We start from the raw sequence: 27,249 nt of genomic DNA, 5'->3' as shown, positions 1-27,249 counted from the left end.
AATGTTTTTTTTTTTAACTTTAACTTGATTGTTGCTTATTTAGTCAAGTGTTTAAAGGACCAGTGTGAGAGCAGTGAGGTTGCAGATTGTAACCAACTGACTGTCCCTCCGCTCACCTCCTCCCTTTTAGAGGCTCTAAGACAAAAATCACCCAAATTTAAAGGTCTCCACAACCTCTTCCTGCTGTATAAAGCTTTAGATGACCCCTTTCAAAGCAAAAATATAGATTTTTGTTGTTCTGAATTTGTACTCATGGTTGAATGCACTTATTGTAAATCGCTTTGGATAAAAACATCAGCTAAATGAAGTGTAAAAGAAATAGGTTGCATCCCTTACATTGACCCAGAACCATGTTTGTTAACAAGTCCTACCTAATTTGCATATTCACGTCCAATCTCAATGTGTAATAAACATGTTAACATGCTTATTAATACCAGGTCTAAATGCAAAGCCTGTGAGCTGATATCATTATCCAGATACAGATTGCATGTTGATACCAGGTGTAAATGGGGTCTCAGATTTTGCAAACACAAACACACATTTTTCATTTCCCCATCTAACAGATTTCTGCAGGGGGAGGTGTGTCGCGCATCGGTCTTTCAGAGAGGTTTTCACGTTAGTGTGGTGATACACATGGAAGTATAGTTGGATACGAAAAACAAAGTGAAAAGTGATTCAAAGTAAAACATATATATATATATATATATATATATATATATATATATATATATATATATATATATATAGTAAAGCAACAATTGAGCTGGAAAGTGTTGCCCCACAGAGTTGCTGGAGAAGTTTCCCTGTGTATCACCAGCTTTAAGTGGTCAGCAACATTCCTCCCCATTGCCTCTCTCTCAGGATCTCCACCAGCACTCATTCTCTCTCATTCATCACACATTTGGTCATTTGATATGATTTGTGTATCAGTGACTGGTGATGCTGTAGTGTTTTTGCAGTGTGTGTGTGTGTGTGTGTGTGTGTGTGTGTGTGTGTGTGTGTGTGTGTGTGTGTGTGTGTACCTGGTCTAAATTGGAACGTGTGCCTGGATGAACAGATCATCCATGGGGCAACAATTGGGAAGCCAACAGTGCTTCGCAGTCAGTGGAGAGAGCAGAGGCCTTTGCTGAATCACCCTTCCTCACCTCCACTCCCCAGGGAGGAGCGCTTGGCTGTGGATTGCCACAGTACCATTTTGCCCTCTACCACTGTCGCCATCACTCCAGCGTTTTGTCCTCTGCTCCATCCTTCTCTTGCCCCGTCTCGTGGGGAGAGGCGGTTAAAGCTGGTTCAAACTAACCTCCCCTTGCCCTGTCACAGCCCCTTTCCTCCTCAGGGCGGACGGATAAATCGTCCCCTTTTTTGCATAATTTGTCTTGACAGCTCCTTTGTTTTGTGCTGAGCTTAGCACCTCAGTGGTTACATCCCATCATTACCTGGAGCATCTTCTCAGCCAGCTGGTTATTGGCGCCATCGATTTTCTCCGCAGGGGCTTGCAGCCCCCGGAGCCACCTGTCTCGCTGACCTGGCCACGCTCACTATTCTGTGTCCGTCGGAACCACCGCCGCCGCCGCCACCCGTTTCCACAGCCCATTGATCTTCCTGGCAGATCTCCATGACAACCCCTCGTCAGGCTGTTTCCGTGGCGACAACAGGGTCGGCGTGTAGAGTGATTAGTGTTTCTAGCATGGGGGCCACTGTTTATTTTATTTTTATTTTCCTGTGTGTGTGTGTGTGTGTGTGTGTGTGTGTGTGTGTGTGTGTGTGTGTGTGTGTGTGTGTGTGTGTGTGTGTGTGTGTGTGCATTCCCAGCATACTGGGAAGGTGTCAAGCCCAAATCTTCAGACAACAATGGTTTTCAGTGACTTTATTTCATACAGTTTTGCTCACTGGGGGAGTTTCTAAACAGTTCTCTTTGTGTTTGTGTGTGTGAGGCGCGTGTGGGAACATTGCATGCATCTCTCATTGGAGCTCACTCTCTTTTCTCACCAGTAGAGGGGGGATTGCAGTAGAGAGTAGGTTAGAAGTGAGTGTGAGAGTGTTTGACAGTCTGCTTTTTTGCCCCCTCCCCTATACGTCCAACAACCCCCATTCTGCTTCTTCACTCATTCTCCACGAACACTCACTTCCCAGCACACACCTTCCTGTAGCTTTTCCACTGTGTTCATCTCCATTTGCAAACAGTCTCCCCCATGGCCCTCTGATGGTATGATCTTTTCTACTTAGCTATTTTTTGCCATACTGAGGTCTTGTTTTCCACCGGTGTCAGTTTTAGTGTCGTCACTCAACACTGCATCAAGGTTTCTAGCTGTTCCTTAGTTAACAGTGATTGTATATTTACTGCATTACTCTTAGCTGCAGGACAGATTTATCATTCATTACTGTAGAGGAATATGTGAAACTGGATTCGGAAGCTTGTGATTCTTGTGGTTTGTCTGTGTGTTTAAAGACACTAGCTAGGTAGTGAGATTCTGCTGTAATTGTTCTGCGTTAAATGTGTCTTGTTTTTATTTTAGATGTCTTTTGCAGTTATTTTTTTAGCAAGGCACACCTTGTACGAAAATGTCCTAGCTGTCGTTAGTTTTCATGTGCTTTTCAATGTCTGCAAGTTTGATCTGTGTCTTGCTGTAGCTGTATTTAGCTCCCTTAATCCCCACCTTTGTCTTTTTTCTGTCTCTTTTTTTCCTCATGCCTCTCCCTCTCTCTATATATGAGGGCTGTGCAGTTGTGGCACAAATCTCCGAGCAACCACAGCTGGTGCCATCATGGAGGTCTACATACAAAAATAAGCTGGAAAGAATATCTGAAATGAGAATTTACAAGTTAAAAGAACAGAGATTTCAAAATCAATATCATTATAGATGTATACTGTGCCTTCTGATGCAGTTTAAGGTAAACGATTATTGATTATTTAAAGCAGCAGGATGGTGCATGTGGGATTGTCATAGAATAAACAGTTTGTTGTGTGTTCATGGTAATAAAGATTTTTGATAGAGGTACTCAATGCACAGAGGAATAATCTACATTATGAATACAGACGCGAGACTTGTTAGTTGTATCAATTTAATCCTTTCATGGGACTTTTTGACTATGAGAAAATATCCCCAGTCTTATTGTTTAAAAGTGGCCAGATAGTTAACCAGATAGCATTATCGCGGACCAAAATGACACTTATCGTTGACCAAGAAACATCACAAGAGTGACACTCTTTCTCCTTTTTGAGAAAGTTGTATAGTTTTCTCAGCTGTTCATCTTTAGAGCCTCCCGTATGGCCGCCACAGGGTGCATTAAGCCACCTGAAAGCCCACTGCGCTTTCCTTCTGTCTTCTTCTCTTTCTGTCTATCTCAGTTCTCTCCTTGCTGCTCCCTTCTCCTGCTATAGGGTTGCTTGTCGTAGTGGATGCCTGTCTGTCTGTTTGTCCCTTCGTCCACCTGTCTGTCCGTCCGTCTGTCCGTCTGTCTGTCTGTCGTGTTGTGGTTGCCAGGACAGATGCACTGATGCCTGTGATTCGATGCTTTATCTCCACTAGCTCCAGTGTAGGTTGGAGGGGCTTAAAGATGATCGCAGGAGGACCTTCAGCTCTCGAGTAACTATCCCGCCCCCTTACCCCCTCCTTGCCTTTCCCTCACCCTCCTCCAAGGAGCGCGCAAAACAAACGCCCCGCTCTGTGTAACCCCTCCCGCCTCCCTCTCTTCCTCCTCGCTTGCTGAGCTATATCTCGAGCTCTCGCTCACTCTCTTTCTCTTTATGTCTCTCTATCTGCTTGTTGCCACTGGTCTCTTTCTCGTCCTCAATCTCTCTGTCGTTCACTCTGTCTCACTATTTCTCTGTCCGGTCTGTTAGGAGTCTTCCTTTCTCCGTCTCCCCTCGTACACTTTTCTGTCTCTTGTTGTTCACTTTCTCTGTCTGTCTCTCTTCCTCTTCCTCCATCTGTCTGTTCGTCTCTGTTTCTGTCTTTCCGGTTAACATGCTCTGCTTTCAGTAGCTATGTCTGGTGTGCTGGATGTCTGTTAAGTAGATGCCATTAGGCCGCTAGAGTGGTCTTTATTGTTTTGTTCTTTTCCTCCTGTTCCCCCTCCTTTCTGCTGTGTCTCGGCTCTGTAGTTTAGTGAAGTCTGTCCAGTCCGTGCTTCCTGTTTTTGTTTGTTTCTTTTCTTTCCGGGCTGTGGGACCACATCATGCTGATCCTCATCCTTCCACTCGCTGTCTCTTTCTGTCTATCTAGCTGGGGGTTTTCTATCTCTCTGTCTCTCCATCCCTCCCCCTCCACCATCCCACCCACCTTGCCCCATCTCTCACCCTCTCACCTCGGCTGTTTGGTGCCTAGTGGTGTCACAGTATTAGCCTAGTTATGATGCCAGTGAGGGAGGGGAAGAGGGAGAACGGGGTGGGTGGGGTAGAGAGTCCTTCGCCGTTGGGCGTTTTGGTTCTCCATACACCACACACTGCCCACACCCAACTAATGTGTGTTATTGAGATGTGGCAGATGCAACAAAGAAAAGTAGGACTGCCAGAAGACTTAGGACAGACAGATCAACAGACAGACCAATAGGCAATTATGCTTGTCAAAACATCTGAATAAAGATAGATAGACAGTCAAATCAACACCAACAATTGGACAAAAGACATTGAAGTTTAAATAGCGGCCCTGATTTTCTACAGACTGTAAAATGTTGGAATCAGATGGCACCAGAATTGATTTTGTCTAGAGTTATGTATTATTTATGTATGTTGGTGTACAGTACTTTAATTCCATGCTAATCTTGTAGCCTGATAACGTAAAACATGTGATTCTCCTTCCCTTATATAGTCCTTCCCTAAAGCTGAGCTTTCCAAAAGCATGCTCATACTGTGACACATGATTTTATTCCTAAGCAGTTGTACATATTGTTGTCTATAAGTGTAGCATCAATGCATTGGTGCTATGTTAGTTTTCTATAAACACCGTTAACAAACAGCATGATCACCAGGAGGTTGGCGGCTTCCAACAGCAGTGGTGAGATGAAAAAGGGACCACTGGCATGTCCATGTCCCACTTCTATTTGACAGTATATCCTATTGTATAGCCTTGTTTTGCTTTTGCTTTCATTTGCCACTAATTATATGCATTGTACTTAAATTTTGCGCAAACTGTTTAGGTTCCACCAAGAAACTTCTGATCAGATCTGCTGTACATTATTACGCATGAAGAGAATCCTAGCTGTGTCCCAATTCCACTCCACATACAAATCGTAAGCAGGTTTTGAGTATGTAGTGTTGTGTGTTCACACTCAAAACATTTGACACCCAGTGAAATAAAAAATATGTTTCCCCGGTTTAATCCTGTGTCAATTGTTAGATTACATCTTGTTATAGTCCAAATATATCAAATTATAATCCATTCCATGTTGTTTCTCTTCTATAAATTGGTTTCAGCCCTCTGTAGCTCTGTATTATGTAAAACTCTAAGCCCGCTCACTTTTTAGCAGTCCAATTAAATGTGATCAATTTAATTTAAATCAGAGATAGTTTAGAAAAGTTACAGCTTGCTGAGAGACAGTTTCCTGTATTTTTGCCAAATATTGAACCCATTTTTCACAAAGCCACACAACCTTTTCGGTCTCAGAAACACACACTCGCGAGATCTGGCAACAAACGTTTGTGAACACCTCAGTGGAAAAAATATGTAATGCTGAATGTGGCTATTACTAAATATCTAATGTTAGCAAAAGAAAATATATATAATTGCTTTCATCCAATCACACAACATTTACAACACTTCCAAGAGGAGAGGTGAACAATATCCTCAAATATTCTGTTTCACTGTGAAATATGTCAAAGCATCCTCTGATAAAGACTGTATGAAAGTTGAAAGCTATGGGAAAAAGCTAGTTTGTGGAGCTTGAGTTGAGGGAAATTTTTGGAGAAACAACTTGACTTAAAAAAAAAGAAAACGGCCAGTGCATCTATTGCATCAGTTTCTGATTGTACACAACGATAAACTACATTGATTTATTGTCTGTTGTAAAAATAGTATAACACAGTATGACAAATAGTCACTACCCTTTACAGTATGTTGTATGGAATTGGGACATTATTTATGGCAGATTTAATTGTGGTCTTTATTTGATCTAACATGAGATAGAAGCTATTTATTGTCTCCACCATAGTTTCCTTTTTTTGTACTATTGCAACTAATTTAGCAAAAATACATTACTTGTAAAAAAAATAGCAGCACCACTTTTAATTTTGTTTGTTTTCCATTCACTCACCGTTAATAACAGTTAGCTGTCGTCTCAGGATGCTTCTGGGAAGCTCAGCCCAGTTTTATCCCACTCTGCTCTCCTCCCCACCTTGCCATAGATTACAGGTAGTAAAGCGCTAGTGCAGCTCTCTATCATGCTGCATCAGCGCTCTCCAGAGAAAGCTTACCGTGCTGCACCATATCTAAACAGCCACTATCTAAACTCGACACTACATTTTCACTACATTTGATGTTACACCGTTGCACAGTTAATACATCTGTTATGACCTTGTGATGAATTATTGTCACTCTGTATGTTGTTGCCCTTGTCCATATATTCCCTTTCTAGTCAGTGCATTTATCAATGTGAATATCACCTGTGATGTGATGATGTAATGTACAGTAAGTGATGATAATGGTAATGCAGGAGATGCAGCCATCTCCCAACAGCAGGACAAAGTGCACAGTGTAGTGTGACACGGCTCTTGCCAATGCTTCTAACTGTTATATAAACAGTTTCTCATCTCAAGCATGTCAAAAGAGCAGCCTGGTTTATCTCAAATTACCACTGCTCTGCTCTCTCTCTCTCTTTCTCTCTCTTTCCTTTTGTTCTATACGTCTTGCTCCCAATCGCCCTCTCCATCTTTAGGTGCAGTCACGATGCAACAGCAAAGAAAATATCCTAAGATCAAGTAAGTTTCACACTCAAAAGCACTCTCTCTTTCCTGTGTGTCATACCGGTATGTCACCAAGTGTGCTCTCAAACACGTATAAATAGACATTAAATGCACATGTGATGTGACAGTGCAAGGTTGGTTTGTGTGTTTACTGTGTGTGGCTGCTGTCACGCACACCCCTGTGTGTGTGCGTGATGTTTTGCCAGAGGTTGTTAAGCCTCATGTTAAGCATCAGAATATGCTGTGGAAGCGTAAGTGTATGTTTAAAGAAGAGAAATTGGGTCAAGGGAAATCAAAGCACAGCGCCTGTTCCTCGCTGTGAGGCAGAGAGGCAGAGGGAGAGCAAGGCAGAGAGAGATATAAAGAGAGAAGGAGAGAAGAAGAGAGAGAGAGCAGATTACATATTAGTTACACCTTGTTTTGTTCCTTTTACCTTTGGAATTATTAGAGAGGTATTATTACACCAACATGGCTGCTATTGAGCACTTCCGTCATCCAGCTGGGTTCCACAGCTTCAGCAAACAAACAGGACTATTTCCTGCCAATGCCTCCTCGTGGTGTTTAAATTGTGTTATTGTACACATGCGCTGAAAAAAATAATTAATCCCATTATTTTAGTGTCAGGGATGTGGAAACACATTAGATTACATTTGTGTATTTAAAGAATTGTATGTTTTGCATGTGTGCGTTATCGTGTCTTAACTTTCTGAATTCAACTGACAATTGGCCGCTACAGCAGCAAAACCAGTGCGCTAAGATCAGTTTGAATTCTCTGTAGTTATTTTTCTCTGTGGCTCTTGGCCCAAACATAACTTATTAAAATACAGTTTTTGTCTCCAGTGATAGTTGAGTGGTTCAGTTCCCTGACTTTAGAGCCACATAGATGCCTCCACTGCCTCTGAATTATGTCCCAGCAGAGTTATCTCCTCTCCCCCTACCCTCTAGATTCATCTCAACTTTCAAACTGTCTAAATAAAGAATTAAAATGCAAAAAAAAATTTTGCAACAATGATGAGGTGTCAAGCATCTTAATTTACTACTCACAGTAAAGTAAACTATTTCATATATTGGCTGGTACTAACTATTATTAATATTTGTTGATGTTATATCTAAATGGCCAATAGGTAACAACAAATTGCAGTACAGAAAAGACAAAGCTAGTTTTTAAATTCCTTGTAGGCAATAATGTAAAAAACAATGGTATCTGATCCATTTTATTTTTTATTTCCAGCTTAATGTTTTATGATTTCTTTTTTTAATCCAATATGTGTCTGGATATACACTGTATTAACGGTTTATTACGTGAGGGCATGTGAGTTATTTTGTGATATGGTTGGATTTTGTGACAACCATTTGATGACAGTGTTTGTCATGTTCCTCGTCTTCCCAGGTCACAGTGCAGTGGACATCACCAAAGTGGCCCGGAGGCACCGCATGTCGCCCTTCCCGCTCACCTCCATGGACAAGGCCTTCATCACTGTGCTGGAGATGACCGCCGTCCTGGGCACTGAGATCATCAACTACAGAGGTGAGGAGGACAGAAACCCTGCAGATCTATAGCAAACCTTCTTCACACCCACTTAAATGTCCTGAATGTGTTCATCTTGCCCCTTGACATCTTCAGTTCACCTTCTCATTATGTCTACTGACATCAGCCACTGAGCATGCTGGGACGTTTAGGTTTCACACCTTTCAGATTGCTGTAGAAACAGGTGCTCGCTAAGTACACTTGGCAGCATTGAAACACTCTCTGCCTGAATCAGCAGTGTGTGTCTGCATGCCACAGTGTCACTCACACAATGCACGCACACACAAATGCACTTGGCTTCAAGGCCACATAACATACAAACCTTTCCTAAGGATCCATGTGTCATTTGCGCCCTACAGTAGAACAGACTATTTTCAAGTTATTGAACAGAGTGATAGTCGCTTAAAAGCTGCTATAATCCATATGTATTAATATTAATACAGTATAAATGTGAAGGGTCCCACCGAGTGACCACGAGCAATTATCACCTTTCCCTCAGATTTAAGGAGCATTATAGCGTCTTTTAGCTCATTGTTTTGGTTTTATGACTGTACTGTTTTGGTTCCCTGTCATTATGTTTAAAGTGAAATGTAAAATAATTATGATACTTATGATTCATTTTAGTCTTTGTTGTCAAATAGTTATGTTACTGGTTGCTTATTTTTTTTTTTTTAAGAATAATTCACAATGTTGCAGCACAGGGTTGCACAATGTAATGTCTTCTTTGTAGTATTTTGGTGAATTTGCATGTCTAAACAGGCAGACATGACACAAACATACAGAGATAAGTTAGTTTAGCACCCGTGATTCTTGTAAGCCTTCTGGCAGAGTGGCCTCTGCGCCTGCGGAGGGTGACACAGAGCCAGGATGAGGGCCAGAGGGGAAAACACACTCTCTTTAATTCATCTCTGAAAATGGGGTAGAGAGGATTGGGGGCAATAACACCCTGCAGCTCACATGACGTCTAGATGAATGATGGTAGAAGGAACAACACTCTTTCTTTTCCAAAGTGTAAAGTGATGTTTCATGTTCTTGGAGAGGGAAAGGGAAGGAATTGCAGGATTTGCACGAGTACAGCTGGGAGGAAGACAGTGGGCTAAGGAGGTGAGGATGATGGGATCTGAGAGATGAAATATTTAGAGACAACAGCTGGATCAGATCCCCTGCTGGATTTAGATGGGCCTGCATGTGGGTGTGTGAAGTGTGCACTGTGTCATGATGGGTGCATATCATGTGTGGATTATTGTCATCATAATGGTGTAATACACAAAATAATCTGCATTGAATGTCACACTTTCGTTACTGTTAAGTGTTACTGAAAGTTAAAGAATAGTTCTTGACAGGAACTGAAACTTAAAGTAATTTCTTAATAAATGCTAATCCCCATATTTATTTTGTACTTTTATATATATGACCATTGCAACTAAATAGTAAATGTGCAATATACAGAAATGCAATGTCTTACTATTTTCACTGCAAATACATGTTTTATATTAATATTATATATTTGTATTCTTTTTTATTTGTATTACAGTTTGATATGTGTGTATGCACGGTCAGGATTACTCCCTAATTTCATTGTAAAGGAATTCTACTCTATTCTATATGTACACAGGTGCTGTGTGTTTATCATGAGTATGTTGGTACGCATGCATGCATATGTTTACATCACACATTTACTGTCTTCTAAAATTTCAGATTGTTTCTAAAGAGACGAGTGAAGTCCCAAAGCCCCTTGATTTAATTATCATAATTTAACCCTTTTTAAAACCTGTTCTTGCTGGCAGTGATGTTTTTCAAAAAGCAGCCGATCAAACACATATCTCAGCTTCGGCAACAAGACATCACCTTTGTTCTATTTTTATCCACAACTCCCCTTCAACACATGGTTTTAACAAGCAGTTTGAATAGCAGCTTGGAAGCAGGAGCAAAATACACCAATATCTCAGATGAAATGCTGTCGACTTAAAGAAAGATGTAAGGATCGGACGCGTCATGTAGGCACGAGGGGCTTCTTCAACGTCTGAGATGCATTATTTACAGCGGCTCGTTGTGACTGCCGTAAGCTGATGTGTGTATGCATGTGTGTGGGTGTACTTGCATATTTTCTTCCCTTTCAACACATTGATATCAAAGCTTAGATCTTCATATTAATGCCCACATAATCATAGCATAAAGGCTCTGACAAATGCTATATATAGCCACACAGCAGCTTAAGGTATTTTTAGTGCCAGGATTTTTCTCTTCCACCCACTCTGCCTCTGTCTGTTTCTGTTTTTCTTTCCTTCCCTCACTCTCTCTGAGCTATTGTGTGTGTGTGTGTGTGTGTGTGTGTGTGTGTGTGTGTGTGTGTGTGTGTGTGTGTGTGTGTGTGTGTGTGCGCGTGTGTGTGTGTCGGTCAGGTAGTGAGTCATGCAGAGAGATTCTGATGCGCAGTGTCACACTCTGTCTCCCTTTAAACACACACACACACACTTATGTACTCACCTCCGGCGCATATGCCTCTCTGTATCTTCATCTGAATCAGATGCACTTTTTCCCTCACCCTCTCTGCCTCTCTTTCTCTCTCCAGCTGTCGCTCTCTCCCTCCGCCACCCTTCGCCCAGCTTCTCCTCCTCTCCTCATGCCCATGTTCTTCCTCTTCTCCCACAGATGGGATGGGTCGAGTCCTGGCTCAGGACGTTTATGCCAAAGACAACCTGCCACCCTTCCCTGCCTCTGTCAAGGATGGTTATGCTGTGAGAGGTAAGCACCGTACAGTATGGCAGGTGAATTGCATTTGATCGAAGCTGTGAAATAACTGTTTGAACATTAAACTTAATATTCAGGCCTAAAGAAAAAAGTAATTGTAAAAGGAATGAGCAGACCAGTCAAGGAATGTCCAATTTCCCTTTAGTAATTAACACCATAAACTAAATGACACTTTTTATGTACACACATATATGCAATAAGAGGTGGTGCTGAGTTTCTGCTCATTAGGCACAGAGACTGGTCCCGAAAACACTTTTTATTGTGTTTTAGGAAAATGTATGAACACAGTTCCGCCAGCTGTTTGTTCAGAGTTAAGCCTTAGCCTTATTATAAAGTAAGGGTTTATTAAGTGAAATTAAAGTAGATAAAGCTGAAGAACTAACCCAATTGTCCTAGTTTGAGATGAACAGGACACTGGGGCAGTGGAGAGCTGACATGGAGGGGACTGTCCTCCATATCTGCCAGGTGGTGACAAGAGATATGGGGTTTCCCTCTGCTCAGAGAGATTGGTATCATTCCTAGGGCTGCACTAACTCTTGAGAGCAGTTTTGAGGTGAAATCCAGGCAAAGTTATGTTGACTTGTTTTGGTCAAGAAATCCGTAGCATGGCGTCCAGTAAAGCGTCGAGGACCCCGTTAACCTGGAGAGCAGTGTGGCAGCTTGCTGGCTCCAGGCAGCTACAACAACTCTTGCATTTGACATCTGCTGTTGGCTCCTGCTGATGGAGGAGGAGGAGCAGAACACCACAGGTCTCTCTGGATTTTATGTGTCTGTCCTGAGGGCCTGGCGTCTGCCGAGGCATTCATGTGCAGATTTTTAGAGATTTTAGTACTTCGACCGTCGGTGTGGAAGGAGCCAATAACCTCTTGCTTTCTCCACAGAGCCAGTGCGTAACAACAGATTGTCATCCTGTGTTGTTTTTTTTATGTAGAGAAAAGGAAGAGAGTGGCAGACTTTTTTTTTCATAGTGGGGAAGCATTTAATCCTTTATTAAGATATGGTTAACCATGAAATTAAAGTCACAGTCAAGTGTTTTAATCACCAAGGACATTTTGCAATGTCAAAGGATATTTTCAAGTTTTAATTGGGTGTTTATTTGTCTTGTGATGAGCTTCCTTGTTGGTCCTGTGTGTTTGTAAAAGAGCAGAAAATAGAAAATAGGACAGGTATTCTATTTCCCCATTGGCTCAGGTCTGCTATTTAGTAGTATTACAATACTGGAAGAGATGGTCTCTTCACACCTCAGAGTGGAGGGTATTATCTTTTTAAAGTGCATAAGAGGAGGGTTTGACTGTAACATCTGTGAGCTCTGCAAGCATTGGAAATACTTTGTATGCCTGTTTTTGAGATGTTTAATTAAAGAACTTCCTTCTCTACCCATTTGTTCAATCTGTAGCCCACTGAGATAAAATGACTCAACTAAATGACACACTCCTACACACACACACACACACACACACACACACACACACAAACACACTTTCAGCTGCACACATGTGTAACGCTATTAAATCTTTCTTTTATTTTAGCGGCTGACGGCCCAGGCGACCGCTTCATCATTGGAGAGTCCCAAGCTGGAGAACAGGTCCGCGCCCACGTTGACACTTTAGACACACACGCTTTTTTAGCTCACAAAAAGACCCTCACACACACTAACGCAGTCACTGTCACGCAAACAGCCACACAACCTGTGTATGGAAATAAAGTACTTCACTTTTGTCCTTCACCTCACGCCTTGACCAGCTGTAATTGCTCACCGGTGTGTTCCCTTAGCAGGTGATGAAAAGCCCTTCGCCTCCAAGCAGGGCGAGAGAATCAGACTGCTGCCAAACTGTAAAACAGATTAGACCTCTGAGACAAGAGTATGCTGCAGAGATTTATTGAATAACTCAACTTCTCATCTTGAACAAAATAACCAGACATGCAAACACATATTATGTACATGCCTTCCTTTATTATGTTTTTACTTTAATTTGATGCTTTTTGTGAAACTTTGGGGAAGACAGTAGTATGCAATCTATCATTTCACTTTATTTTATTTTACTTTAGTCCCCAGGGTGAAAAGAGCTTCTTTTTTTTACTTTGATAGGATAAAATATATGACTAAATTTAAAGGATAGATTCTGTCTGTGTCTCCGTGCAGCCTACCCACACAGTGATGCCTGGCCAGGTGATGAGGGTGACGACGGGTGCCCCTATTCCATGCGGGGCTGACGCTGTAGTCCAGGTGGAAGACACTGAGCTGCTCCGCGAGTCTGAAGACGTAAGCCAAACTGTTGGTCTTTTTTGAAGTGGTAGGAAGATGTCAGAATCAGGGCTGTGCTCAACTCAACCCAGCCAGAATTTACTTTTGACTCACATTTACCTTTATAAAGGGATTATTCCATGCCAACACCATAGTAAATGAACACAGATTAGTACATTTAGCCCAGAGATGAGCAGAATACACAATGTATTTTGGTCTAATATAGTTCAAGGAAATCTGAATATGTTCCATTTGATGCATCTGACAGCTGGTTTATCTTTTAGGGCACAGAGGAGCTGGAGGTACGAATCCTAGTTCAGGCTCGCCCGGGGCAGGACATCAGGTAATGTGTTTTGTGTTGGTTGCTATTAAGAAGCCAAAACCAGAATCACAATTGTATTGATCAAATACCGAAGATCTAGTAGACAATGTCACCCATCCACCTTGTTTTAGTTAGCCCATCTCTTTAAGCAGTAATAAACTGATACAAGTTACAGTGAGAAAAGTGTGGTTTATATGAAAACTGAAAAGATTGAAAGAATTATTGAAAGCACAGACGATTTATTTGGCTTGTAGGCTTGTTGGCTTTCTTGATTGTTGTTGTTCTGAGTTTGTGCTCATGGTTGAATGCACTTATTGTAAGTCACTTTGGATAAATAAAATGTAATAATGAAATAATTTGGTTATACTGCTGGATCCGTCATTTTGATCATTCCTGATATTTTATTTACCTCATTACCTGGTATGGAAGTAGTAGCACCAGAATGCTTATTTGTGCTACATTTAGAGTCATTGTTTGGTTTCCAATATACCTTTCCACCTTAGACAGAAGGCTATATACAAATTTAAATTGCAAAGTGCGTTTTTCAGAATTCTTCCATTTCTCCTTCTTGTCCTCTGAACTATCATCTTTGCTGCCCTGTCCTAGGCCCATCGGTCATGACATTAAGCGCGGGGAGTGTGTGCTTTCAAAGGGCACCCACATGGGCCCGTCTGAGATTGGTCTCCTGGCAACTGTGGGAGTCACAGAGGTGGAAGTCCAGAAATTCCCCGTGGTGGCCGTCATGTCGACAGGAAATGAGGTAAGGGATTGAGAAGAACTTGCATGTCAACATTCTTCTTTTTTTTTCATTTGGGAAATTGTACTCCTCGTGTGCACTCAACCCACACTGTATCTGTATTTGCCAAAAAGGTTCGGCCTGAGCTGCTAAAGGTAACAACGACGTGCCGTCTTCTCTGACAGCATACCTCGTTCATATTTATGCACAATCAACATTGTTTGCTTTGACTGCGGACACCAGAACAACATTCAGAGCTGAATGCGCACTCAGCCGTTTCATGTGTGCTTTCAGTTGTGAAGACTGTTTATCTGTGACCAGGTGGTTTCTCTTCAACTCTGGGATCATATTTGTGCATTTTCTGTGTGACTGATGTGCCGTTTAAATTTCATGGGGTGTGTAACCTTCATGGAGATTCTCAGCAGACTGTAGATACTCATAACACCTTGTTCTCGGTGCTATGCAGATATATTTGAATTGTGTAAATCAGCCAAGAGTCACCTACCCCATGGCCACATTCCAAACCTATTAAGTGGTATATTGTCCTTATCTCCCCTCTTTGAGCAAGACTGATGAAATAGAGGATTTGTCTTCTCATTTTTACACACTGTTAATTTGACCATCTCGATTTTGAGTACATTCTATGTACTAATGCTGCAGATGAAGAAAAACAGGAATATCTGTGCAGATCTGGCATTTACAACTGAAAGTATGCAGTTTGTCTGCCCATAAACCCACTGTGAACCTGCTGAATTAGATGCATGTTCATTTGTGGTGTTGCTTTCCTTTTATAATTGTAGTAATTAGCAGTGCCTGTTGACGTTTCCTCATAAACCAAAAAAATCTGGTGTGTAATTCTATTATGAAAAAAGGGAGGTCAAAAAATGTAAATATACAACGAATATAATGAAAATACACGTTAAACCAAATTGCAGTTAAATAATTTACTTAGCGAGCTGTTCTTAATTTTGTCTGAAGCTATGGCTGCAATAAATGATTATTTTTTTCATTATTCATTCCACATTTATAATCTATTGATTATTTTTTTCAATTAATCGATTAGTCATTTAATCTATAAAATGTAAAAAAAAAATGAAACATGCACATCATAGGTTCCCAGAGCCCAAATTGATGTCCTCAAAATTGCTTGTTTTATCTTACCAAGAGATCAAAACGGCAGAACCCGAGAATGAATGGCATTTTTGCTTGATATTTAATTTGAATAATTAATTGATTCTCACAATGTATGGCAGTTAGTCTTCTGTTAATCGACTAATCGATTAATCCTTTCAGCACTAACTAAAAGCACAAGCAACACCAAATGATCAAATGATTACTTTACAATTCAGACAGTGTCTTCTTTGCATCTTGTCACTGTTAAATATTGTGTATTTTTAAAGATACATTTCTGGCAATCAGTGTATTTTCCTATTTAGCAGGCTAAACATAGTAATAATATGCGAGTAATCAAAAAATGTTTGCCTACAACCTCCCTGTCTAGCTGAATAATTAGTACTACCACTATATTTACTGCCACCCAAAGATATGCTTAGAACATTTTCGAAATAATGTCAAAGGCAGATCTATTTTTTCCTTATAACAATTTTAAAAAGTACAGTTATTGAATGATTAAAACGTGTTTCTGATCATTTCTCCCTATGTGTCGTGGTAGCTGCTGAACCCAGAAGACGACCTCCATCCTGGGAAGATCAGGGACAGCAATCGCTCCACCCTATTGGCCACTATCCAGGAGCATGGCTACCCCACCATCAATCTGGGCATCGTGGGAGACAAGTAAGCCTTCATGTTTATAATACATTTGTCACACCTCCAATGCCAGAAAACTGCACTTATCTCCGCCAGGTGCGTCTGCAACGACCACTGCTGTAATGTTTGATTGAATGAATACAAACCACACTTAACCCCCCGTCTAGACCCCAAGCAATTCAGAAGCATTTTTCACTCACACGAAGATAAGCTTTCCTTTTAATCCATCCAGCTGCGTGCATCGGCTCCGTGCAGCTAACCTGCAGTTCACTGTGTAATGCTTCATGTTACTGTTAACTCTTCCTCTGAACAGATATAGTCAGACCTGCTGTGTGTGTAGTTCCTTTAGCTATTAGCTGTTAGCTCCCTTGGCCAAACACACAGCACAACCTGCTGCCCAGCAGCTGCTCACAGCAAACCAGCTCTCCTCCTCCCGACATGAGAAGACGCACTCCGTTATAGTAAGCGCTTGGTTCAGTTTGTCATTTGCTAAGCTCTTCATTAAACTCAACAGAAAAAAATACCTGTCTTTCAGCTGTTCCAACAAGCATCAACTCTGGTTTGGTTAAACACTTAATTCACTGAGTTAGATAAAAAATCAAATGTGCTGTACATGCTGTTTTCCCCTGCTGTATCTCTCTCCCGTCTGAGCAGCTGCTGAGCGTAAAGAGTAAAGAGTAGTGAGGAGTCAGCAGTCAATCACAGCACAAAACAGTCGGTTAACAACATGCTATCACAAAGTGTGAATCACTGTGACCACGAGAGGTCAAAATATATTTGGCAGTGGACAGACATGTAGACAGACACAGAGATGTACACACACTCACACACATGCAAACGGCCAAATAGATAAGCTCCTGACAGAGATAATAATAATGTTCATCATCCTTCTGTACTTCCCCCAAAACTAGCTCTCTAATATCCTTTTTCCTTCCATTATTTCCTCTTCTGTGAGTTGGTGGTTAACGACGTGTGTGTGTGTGTGTGTGTGTGTGTGTGTGTGTGTGTGTGTGTGTGTGTGTGTGTGTGTGTGTGTGTTTGTGTGTGCCCCACAGCCCCGATGACCTTCTCAACGCTCTAAATGAAGGCATCAGCCGAGCTGATGTCATCATCACCTCAGGAGGAGTGTCCATGGGAGAGAAGGTATGATTGCAGGACAAAAAATACACACATCCAATCATGGCATTGTCTTTTACTGACACCTTGTGGTGGACGGGGGGAATGACAGTCTTTATTTGAGAGTAAATTATGATAAAAACGCTAAAACTCAGATACGTATTACTTATTTGATTGTTTGGTTTTTATTTTAGTTTTGTATTCAACGTGATTATTTTCCTCCTCAGTATCCACACACATGCAAAAGTATTTTTAAACTCTACTATTTGGTGAAGGCTGGATGTATTGTTCTTTTGTATTTCAATGTCTTTTTTAGGACTACCTTAAGCAGGTGCTGGATATTGATCTTCATGCTCAGATCCATTTTGGTCGTGTTTTCATGAAACCAGGGTATGGCAACTTTTCACAGTTTAGTTAGCAAGCGCTTGGCAGACATTTTAAATAGATGTACATTTACACAGCAGTGTTGCATAAAATAGGAAAATATACTAAAATCTTGTTTTTCTTTTTTTTTAAGTCTCCCAACAACATTTGCCACCTTGGACATGGACGGTGCTCGCAAACTAATCTTTGCCCTCCCAGGTAGTGTGTGAAGTTGAGAGAAAGAGTGATTCACTCCGCTGTTTCTGAAGAACTGTTACTCATATATTTCTCTCTTTTTTTTCCTGTCGCTGTCCTCTCTCTCTCCGTCCGTCCGCCCTAGGAAACCCCGTTTCCGCTGTTGTCACCTGTAATCTTTTTGTCATCCCTGCCTTGAGGAAGATGCAGGGCATTTTGGACCCTAGGCCCACCATCATCAAAGCGAGGGTAGGATGCACAGGGCAACCAGGAAAGCCTGACTCTCTGGCCAAGACACACAAAGTCAAAGTTCACCATCTGTTGAGGCACTGGTGGTTACAAGAAGTGGGTTTTTTTTCTGTTAAATGACCAGACACAAGGTCTCCACAGATGTCAAAAAAGGTAGAAAGACCAGTCTTTGTATGCAGAAAGATCCTTTCTCTTCCTATGAACATGTGAGTGTAGATGCAACAAACTGCAACAGAGAAGACACATTACAATTGTACTTATGTTCCAGGGTGTATCATTGCAGTCTATTGCATCTTAACTCATGACTTAATACTATTTTCATCATCCGTTTGATACATATTTATGACCACCAAGTTTTGCTTTGACTTGGCAGAGGAAGCAATCACGACCACCGCTGACCTGAAAGCCTGCTCCCTGGTCATGAATATTCATAATTGTAGAGCAAAAAAAAAAAATCTTAATCATCTCAACAGCAGCCGATTGTGTCCCCAACTAGCATCATCAAGTAAGAGGTCTGGTCACTTGCCATCATGGGTACTGTCCAGGGAGCTATGTTACGTAATATGCTGTTATAGAGCAGTTAGAAATCAACTTGAATGCATTACTGCCACTTAGTGGTGGGACCAATGGCCGAGAAGCACAGAGGTAGCCGGATAATAGCCCTCAGCGGATGGCATCAGACCCAGGTCAAACTGGAAAAAACGTTGCCAATACAGTTTGAAGAGTATATTTAAAAAATGCAACAAATGTGTTTGGGTGGATAGATAGTCTTTTAACCAGGTTAATTATATTTTGTTGACTGATTGATTTTTGCCATTAGAAGATTTTTGCCATTAGCACAGTTACTGTGCTGCGTTCAAGTGCTGGAAAAAAAGGTTAGATATCAACAACTTCACTAATTCTGGCAGAAGATCAACCCTTTACCACATGCTAAACAAACATAAAATGCGTTAAAAGCTTTGTGGAGATTCTTTGGCACAAATTCACTCACTTCCAAGGTGCATGGAGGAGGCCTGTCATGCAGGTCACGAGTCCAAAGACAGTCTGCACTACGCTAAGAAGCTTGCAGAAATTTTAGCCTTTGTTGCTGTTATAATAGAAGGGTTTGCAACATCAGACAATAGAATGAGTGCCAGGATTCTCAGACATGATCTGCCAATTTAGTCTGCACTATATGAAAATGACTCTTCACAGTAAATCCATCTGGTGTTACAATTTTACTTTATTACAGATAAATTCCCACGGTGATGAAAATAACTTGTTGGCATACATCATTATAATTTGCGTTGTATGTTATTTCTCTAGTTGTCTTGTGATGTGAAGTTAGACCCTCGCCCTGAATACCACCGCTGCATTCTGACATGGCATCACCAGGAGCCTCTGCCGTGGGCACAGAGCACAGGTACCCGATCAACGCCTGAATCAGACTCTCAACTATTCACTGGTTGACAGCATAATTTATTAAATTTACAGGTCCCTGTCTACCAAGGAATCCAAAGATTCAAAAAAACTGATTTAGCTTCATGTAATAACTTTTAGGTCTACAGTTTTTCACAATAAGTCCATCAAATACTCAAAATAAACATACTGACTCACTGACTTGCAGTTACTTTATATGAACATGTCCCTAAAATGTTTTCCATGCAAATATTTTTGTTCATCTTTGGGATATTTTAAAGTTAATATCAGCCAGAGAAGAAAACGTTATTCAGGTAGCTCATATCTGGTAGAGAGGGCACCACATGTACCATGGGGGAGTCCTTTTGCTGCATCTTGTCTCATCTCTCTCCTCCCTATCTAATAAAGGCAAAATGGCCCCAAAAAATAATCTTGTGACAGTTGTAACCCCAGGAGGCCTTTATCAGGGTAGATTGATGACATCTGTTAGTCTATATACTGTACGTAGACACACTGGCAGATTATTCCACACCACAACCACCTTAGGTGCTCTGCATTTACTGATTTACACTGATTAGAGCAGCTGGCCACTGTAGTAATTTAATGTTAGCCATTTTGACAATGAAAAATATGAGAACAAACAGCCAATATAATCATTTTTATCATTTCATTTTGAAAAAAAACGTCCCAATTTCCTTCATGAGTTGGATTTTTATCTCAAATCTTTTGTCTTCTCACTGCTGCAGGGAACCAGGTGAGCAGCAGGCTGATGAGCATGCGCAGTGCTAACGGGCTCCTGATGCTACCTCCGAAAACAGAGCAATACGTGGAGCTGCACAAGGGCGAGGTGGTTGACGTCATGGTCATCGGCCGGCTATGATGTCATCACAGGGGGATGGAGCGTCGGCGTCATATAGCGAGGGTTGGAATGGGTGGTTCACGGTGCATGTCCACATATCATTGACTATTCTGTAATATGCAACGGCACAGCTAGTTTTTATTGATTTGGATAACGTTGAGGTATAGTCAACATCTTGATCACAACCTAGATACATATGAAAAAAATGAATTTAAAAAGATTATAGTATTTCAAACAAAGAAAATATAACTTTTAATGAAAAAAATCTAATTATAAAAAGAGATTTATTCTGTAATATATTATTATGATTATTCTTATTATTATTATCATTCTTCTTCTTATTATCATTATTATATTAAGGCAACTTCGTTCCTTTCATTGCAATTGCTTTGTGTGTTCAATGCTAGACCTTATCTATAGCAGTAGCATTTTAATAGACAGCTGTAGGTGCCTGCCAGGACAAAAAAAGAAAATTATTATTTTCTCATCTTTAGTGGAAAAAAATAATCAGTTTTTTGAAAATGAAGAAAACATTGAGGAAGACTCCAGATTTCCCATGGTGCTCAGCTAAAAAGGAAGAGGGGGCACATCAAGACCACTTCCTCTTTTGAGCGCCCATCAAGGTGACACTTCTGTTTTTCTCTCATTAGTATGCATCATAATGGCTTCACAAAGAGCTTTGCTTGTTGTTTATCTTGTGAGTCTTGTTTATGTGCGCAGTGCCAAATGCCTGGGCAGGGAAGAGGTGATGTTGGGATGGGGATGTGGGGGGGCACAACCCAGTCTGCCCAGACCCTGAAGCTTCCTTATATTCACGGTGACCGGGTGTAAACTTCGCCCCAAACCCCCCCGGGGGCGGGCTTAACCTGGGAAAAATAATCTTTTATTTGATCAACTATTTAAGAATAAAAAAAGAAATAAAAGAAGCAGCTTCTTTAAGTGCTGACAGCCTTTTTAACCAACTTCACAAAAAATGTACAGAAAAAATGAGAACCATATTGTACAGATATATGTGACCAGCACTCCTAAGGAAATTATTAAGCAATGAGGAGACATTGAACAACGCTGTACTATAACATTTTCTGTAATGATATGAAACTGATGAAAGAGACTAAGATAATAAAAATCCTTGATCATTATGTAAAAAAAGTTCTTGTTGGGTTTCCTTTTTTAATAAAATATATCGAAAGAAAAAATAGTGATTTTCTTCTTTGGTACATGTAAATGTTTGGTGGCTGGTAGCCTGAAGGTTTAGAGAAGTGCATGAATTATGAATGAATGAGTAATGTCTTACCTTCCATACCAATCACCGTCCAGGTCCATGTGGATACAGTTTCCAAATGTGAATGTGTTTAACTGCATTAATATTAAGGTTTTCTGAGATATACTGGGAAAAAAATCCCTTCTTTGAAGTAATGAACTCAAGTACTGTATTAAGTACGCTTTTGAAGTACTTGACTTGAATATTTTCATTTGATCCACTTAAACCTTCAGTTGTCTATGTTACTGAAGTAAATATTGTATCTTTTTACAAAAAATTCAATGATTTCCATCCTTTTTACAACCTCTTCCAAATGAAAAGCAGTGTGTTTGGCCCCCTGCCAGATTATTCTGTCTTCCAGTTACCTTCTAAACTCTTCACTTTGTTTCATTTAAAGTGTTGAATCTCAAAGATCTCTGTTTCGTTTTCTTTGATGGCACCTATGGCGATAAGCAGTAATTGCAGGTGTGTGTTTGGATCTCACTTCCCAGTGATCCAAACAGTGTCTGCAATATCACCCAGTTCCTAATACTGCAAAAACACCCTATTGTGTTACCTCATTCGGTAATAGCTAGTGACTTACAGACATTTTTTTCAAAGGAAAAATAACTGTTCTTGCCCGAAAGCGGTCAAATCGTCCAATATTTCACAAAAAGAGATTTGTGTGAAGGGGACCCGATCCATAAATGGAGGATCCCTACACTTATTGGTTGCAGCTAATTTTAAGTACTACTATTGCAGAACAAGTAGACATACTATATTGAGTATATTTTGACAATCATTATTTTCTTAAGCTTCTGAGTACTTCATTCACTGCTGCTTATTAGATGAACAAAGAAAAAACAGCTGCAATTAAATGAAACCCTGCAAAGCAAAGGGGATTTTAACTGTCTTTCTTTCTAGGAAGGTAAGTATTTAAGAAACGGGAACTGGCAGGAGAGAGCCTAATGAGGAAAGGAGGTTAAGCACAGAGGTGTCAGAAAGGATTAACCTAATAGAAAATACAGCAGGAAAAAGGCAGCTTCAGGCTTTGGTGTAGATATTTCTGAGGCTCTATGAGATTAGACAGTTTCTGTTCTGCTCTGCAAGGTGAAATGACAGTAGATCCCATTAGTTGGTGATGATTAATAGTGCTGTGAAGAGAACTTATTTCAATTATTCTGTGAATGGGTGGAATGTAAATGGATCAGTGTGGCGATGACTGGACAGAATAACGGAAAATACTCTATAACGCCAAATGCAATAAGTGTATTTTATTTGCAGGATACAGAGACAAAACAAGTTTTCGAAGCATTTCCTCTCTGAGTTGTCAATCGGATGCAGTATAAATGACCAGTGTCGTTAAGTAACAGTAAAAGTAGGCTAATTTCTTCAGGCAAACATACAGAAGCAGTATCAAGAAAATGTACATAAACGTACAAAAGCATAAGACCACTCCTTATGTAAACATTACTGATGCATTAAGCACCATTTTAACTTTGTATACTTTGTGCTCTTTCCACTCAAACAATACAAGCTAGATAAACATTGTTAAAACCCACAGCACTTCCTTAAAATCACATATGTTAAGTTAAAAATTATGAAAGAATTGAATTAAAAAAATATTTCCATGTGATGGAATAGTCAGCTCCAGCTACAAAAAACATTTGGGTTTGAATATTTAATATAGTTAAAATATCATAAAGCTAAGAGCTGAAAAAAGCTAATACAGAACACATATGACATTAAGCCTGCAACCACTGATTGTGTTCACTGTGGGGGCAGTTGGAACTAGTTGTGATCACAGCATTGACAAATGATAAAGTTTTTAGTTGATATAGCAAACATTATGTACACATCCAGCTGATAATGAGCAATATTATGATTCATTTAGGGTTGTGTTTTCTGGCTACCTGGTCCCATATTCACTCTTTTTTAGCTCTGTTTTCAATGTCTATTAGCTGAGGGAAGTATATGGCTCATTAGCTGTTAAATGTTCCACTGTTTCACTCAAAACCACTAAATTGAACTTCATGATGGAAAACGTAGTCAGCATGGTTTATTCTCTGAGAACATTCATGTGGACAACATTTCATAGCAATTCATCCATTAGCTGTTGAGGTACTTTAGTTTAGTTTACATAGCTATCCAGAGAGCTACACTGCTAGCATGGATAAAAACCTTCTTATATCCAATACATTATATTAACAAAAAATATTTTATATCAGTTTCTAAAAGAACGGCCTTCATAAACATTGTTATTTCGCTGTCTTTCTTCGACAGGAGTCAAATGCGGTTGTCTCTGGAGTCAGTTTATAAGCTACAAAAGGCACCTCCTATTTCTGACAATTTACAATTAAATTGGATTTTCTTTAACAGTTAAAATGGTTGTGAAATAAAAGAGCAGGCCACACGTCCCAAGTGAGGTACGGAAAACTTAAACTCATGACTGTACAGAAGACTTTGGTCTGAAAAACTTTAAACTTGTTCTGGTTTTGCCCTAAGTTCCACATTAAATATGTGTGTGTAAGCAACATTTGTGTTGATGGGGCTTATAACATTGGTAAATATACTTATTCACTTTCCACCACAGGCTAACAGTGAGCATATACCATGCAGATTATAGTCAAACCCTTCAATATTCTGTAACTCTGTTACATTGTTCATTCAGTACACATGACGTCTATTGCTTCTGTCCATCCAGGGAGAGGGATCCTCCTCTCGCTCTCCCGGAGGTTTCTTCCTTATTTCCCTGTGAAAGGGTTCTTTTCATTTTTTTGGGGGAGTCTTTCCTGATCCGATGTGAGGTCCCGGGACAGGGATGTCGTATATGTACAGATTGTACAGTAAAGCCCTCCGAGGCAAATTTGTGATTTTGGGCTATACAAAATAAACTGAATTGAATTGAATTGAAATGGGCCATTCTGAATGATGTTTACTACTTTTTTAGTACTTTATATTGATGTAGTATGCTAAGAATAGTAATCAATTTATGCATCTCATACTGCATTGTATTTCTTAAACTGCACTGCAACTTTTATTCTATTTTTTTATGTTTTAAAATGAATGTTCTTTATTGTTTTTAAATATTTTTTTCTTCTGCATTATGTTTTGATGCTTTTAATGGTTTTATATGACGCACTTTGAATCGCCTTGTTGTTGAAATGTGCTATACAAATAAACTGCTCTTACCTTGCCTTACTGTTTAGGTAGTTCTACATGACTAAGTACAGTTTTTTTTTATATATTGTGATATTGTTTTTATTTATTTATAATCTTTGAAGTAGGCCTATTGGTTGCAATGTGGTCATTATCATAGTGGACTGTATGGTCATGACGTGTCTGGCCGTCGGGGGGCGCTATGGAGCCGCAGTGTTGCCAAGGAGACGACTCAAAACACCAGGCTCAGCAATGGCCACAAGTGTCCCGAGCGTGGGGTCCCGACTGAGCCTGGACCAAAGTCACTGAGGCGGCTGAGCGCGAGCCCGTGAAGACTGAGGACAGACCTGGCGCTTTTCCTGACCGTCCGTGTGTGAATAAAACACACATAACCAGAGTTGGAGGATGAAGAAGTGACCACTTCTTCCCGAAACCCGTTCAGTGGTGTTTATCTGAAGTGGTGAGTAAACGCAGTGAGTTACGGGACGGCTAACGGTACCGGGAAGCTACGCAGTTAGCGGTGCCGGGGCTGCTAAGCTAAACGGGTTGCTGTTGTTAATACAAGTTTAACAATTCACCGAAGAACGAACAGCAGTGTGTTTACTAATTACATGTGTGTCCGCTGTTGCTGCTGTGACTTAATGTGCTTTCATTGCACGAGACATAGCGGTTATATCTATTTCTACACAATAGGAAAGACTGTAATTCCCTCTGTGACTCTGTCTAATGTTGCCTTAAGTTAACCTGACCTCAAGCCGAGCCAGCTAACGCTAGTTTTTAAAACAAGATGACTGACGAATGAGACTGTTGTTCTATTTTCACACTCAACATTTATGCACGTAGCTAATTACAGCAGAGTAATGGTGGTGGAGGGTAAACCAACCGAAGCTCACTTTACGTTAACTATCTATCATTTACGTTACTTTTAGTGATACACCGTTACTTGTATGATAGTAGCTGAACAAATTACTACTACTACTACTACTACTACTACTACTACACCGTAGGAGCGGTACTTGTTTGTCATATATACAAGTAAAGTTACTTAATGGGGGGATTTTTGATCTGGTAAAGTCTACCATTGGTAAGAAATAGAGAGAAGCCTCCAGTAATGCTGTTATGACACAACCAGGAGGATATTTCAACTATTAGCATGAAGGGTTTATTTGTTCTGTCTTTGTCCATAACTTGCTATGTATGTGTCTCTGTGTTCAACAGATTGTGAAAACAAATCTCCCACTGGGACAATATAATAAAATCTTAGTTTGAAGGAAATTGCATTAGGACATCACATGAGAGTCACATTGAGGTGCATTACAAGATTGTATTGAGATGTGTTTGTGAATAGTCTTGACAAGAATGCTTATATTAAGTATGCCAGCATAGGACATGCTATAATGTCATAATTAACAGCATATTCCAGGTCTTTCAACCACATCTCCTTGAGCCTTAGTGAATACGTACCACTGGAGTGGTTTTCTACACGCATTGTTTCGCATACAAGTCAATCAGAGGAATACTGTTATCACTGTTATCAGAGGAATGTCACACATTTCCTTCGGGGGACTTTATAATCTGTACAACATACTCTGTCCTTGGACCCTGGCTTTAGATGAGTTAAAACATAACCCCTCCAAAAAACCGAGAACATCTGGTGAGGGATCCCTCTCTGAGGGACAGGCAAGCAATTTATGTCATGTCTACAGAATAAACAGCATAGTGAAATTACAACTCGGGAGGATATTCTAGCACCATTACTCATAAAACAAGTATTTTATATTTTTGGTCATTTTATATGTTTGGTCATCCAGTGTCAACTCACCCTTTTCAGTTAATGGCCTTGCAGATATGAGCTTGAGTGTTACTGTGTAATTTTAAATCACATGACAAGATTAGCTCTTGTTTAATTTTGCAGAAATACATCAACATCCCTGTAATATTTGAAACTTGCTCCACATAGCTTACGGACACCAAACTGTTCGTATTGCGTCGTTTGTTTATGTCTAGGTGGGCGTGTGCACTTCCATTCATTATCATTTCTCGACACAAGTCCCTTCTGTCTCTCCCTTCCCTGCATCCCTCCCAGTGCTGTTGTGGCCACTGAGCTAGACTAGGGCATGAGATCCCAGGCTTAATTAAGCCCACAGGAACAGATGGCCCGCTGGCAGTCTCTGCTGTTTGTCAGTCGTACACCGCCACTTTAAACGTAGCTAAATGCTTCCGCAGGGGAGGGGTTCAGGAGCTTGGTCCAAGAGCTGGGGGATAGACCTGCCAAATGTAATTAGCTGTGGGAAGTAGGTAGAAGAGGGGGAGGGCTGCCATTAGGTAGCAGGTGGCTTTTGTGTATGACTGACTATATGACAAGTGGCTTTTGGTGACAAAGCCATGTTTGTCCTTTTGGTACTTGAGGTTTTTGTGTC

At 40.5% G+C, this 27,249-nt stretch overlaps 1 protein-coding gene across 4 annotated transcripts in view; it reads left to right on the top strand.

The window, feature by feature from the left end:
* The window catches only part of gphnb (gephyrin b), a gene marked incomplete at both ends in the record, with an annotated part of 92,178 nt that extends 71,727 nt beyond the window's left edge, over positions 1-20,451 (top strand). For all 4 annotated transcript variants that reach the window (XM_079214801.1, XM_079214800.1, XM_079214798.1 and 1 more), the window contains 14 exons: positions 6,874-6,916; positions 8,292-8,429; positions 11,082-11,174; positions 12,710-12,765; positions 13,324-13,443; positions 13,710-13,768; positions 14,354-14,507; positions 16,156-16,277; positions 17,306-17,393; positions 17,683-17,756; positions 17,884-17,948; positions 18,070-18,173; positions 19,479-19,575; positions 20,318-20,451. In XM_079214801.1, coding sequence (XP_079070927.1) covers positions 6,874-6,916; positions 8,292-8,429; positions 11,082-11,174; positions 12,710-12,765; positions 13,324-13,443; positions 13,710-13,768; positions 14,354-14,507; positions 16,156-16,277; positions 17,306-17,393; positions 17,683-17,756; positions 17,884-17,948; positions 18,070-18,173; positions 19,479-19,575; positions 20,318-20,451 — 1,347 coding nt within the window. The remainder of the gene's footprint in view (positions 1-6,873; positions 6,917-8,291; positions 8,430-11,081; positions 11,175-12,709; positions 12,766-13,323; positions 13,444-13,709; positions 13,769-14,353; positions 14,508-16,155; positions 16,278-17,305; positions 17,394-17,682; positions 17,757-17,883; positions 17,949-18,069; positions 18,174-19,478; positions 19,576-20,317) is intronic.
* Between the last annotated feature and the right edge of the window lie 6,798 nt (positions 20,452-27,249).

Source organism: Taurulus bubalis, assembly GCF_910589615.1.
Source record: "Taurulus bubalis genome assembly, chromosome: 3".
In the NCBI taxonomy this organism is placed as follows: Eukaryota; Metazoa; Chordata; class Actinopteri; order Perciformes; family Cottidae; genus Taurulus; species Taurulus bubalis.
Note: the sequence above shows the minus strand (reverse complement) of the source record. Positions and strands in the feature narration are given on the sequence as shown.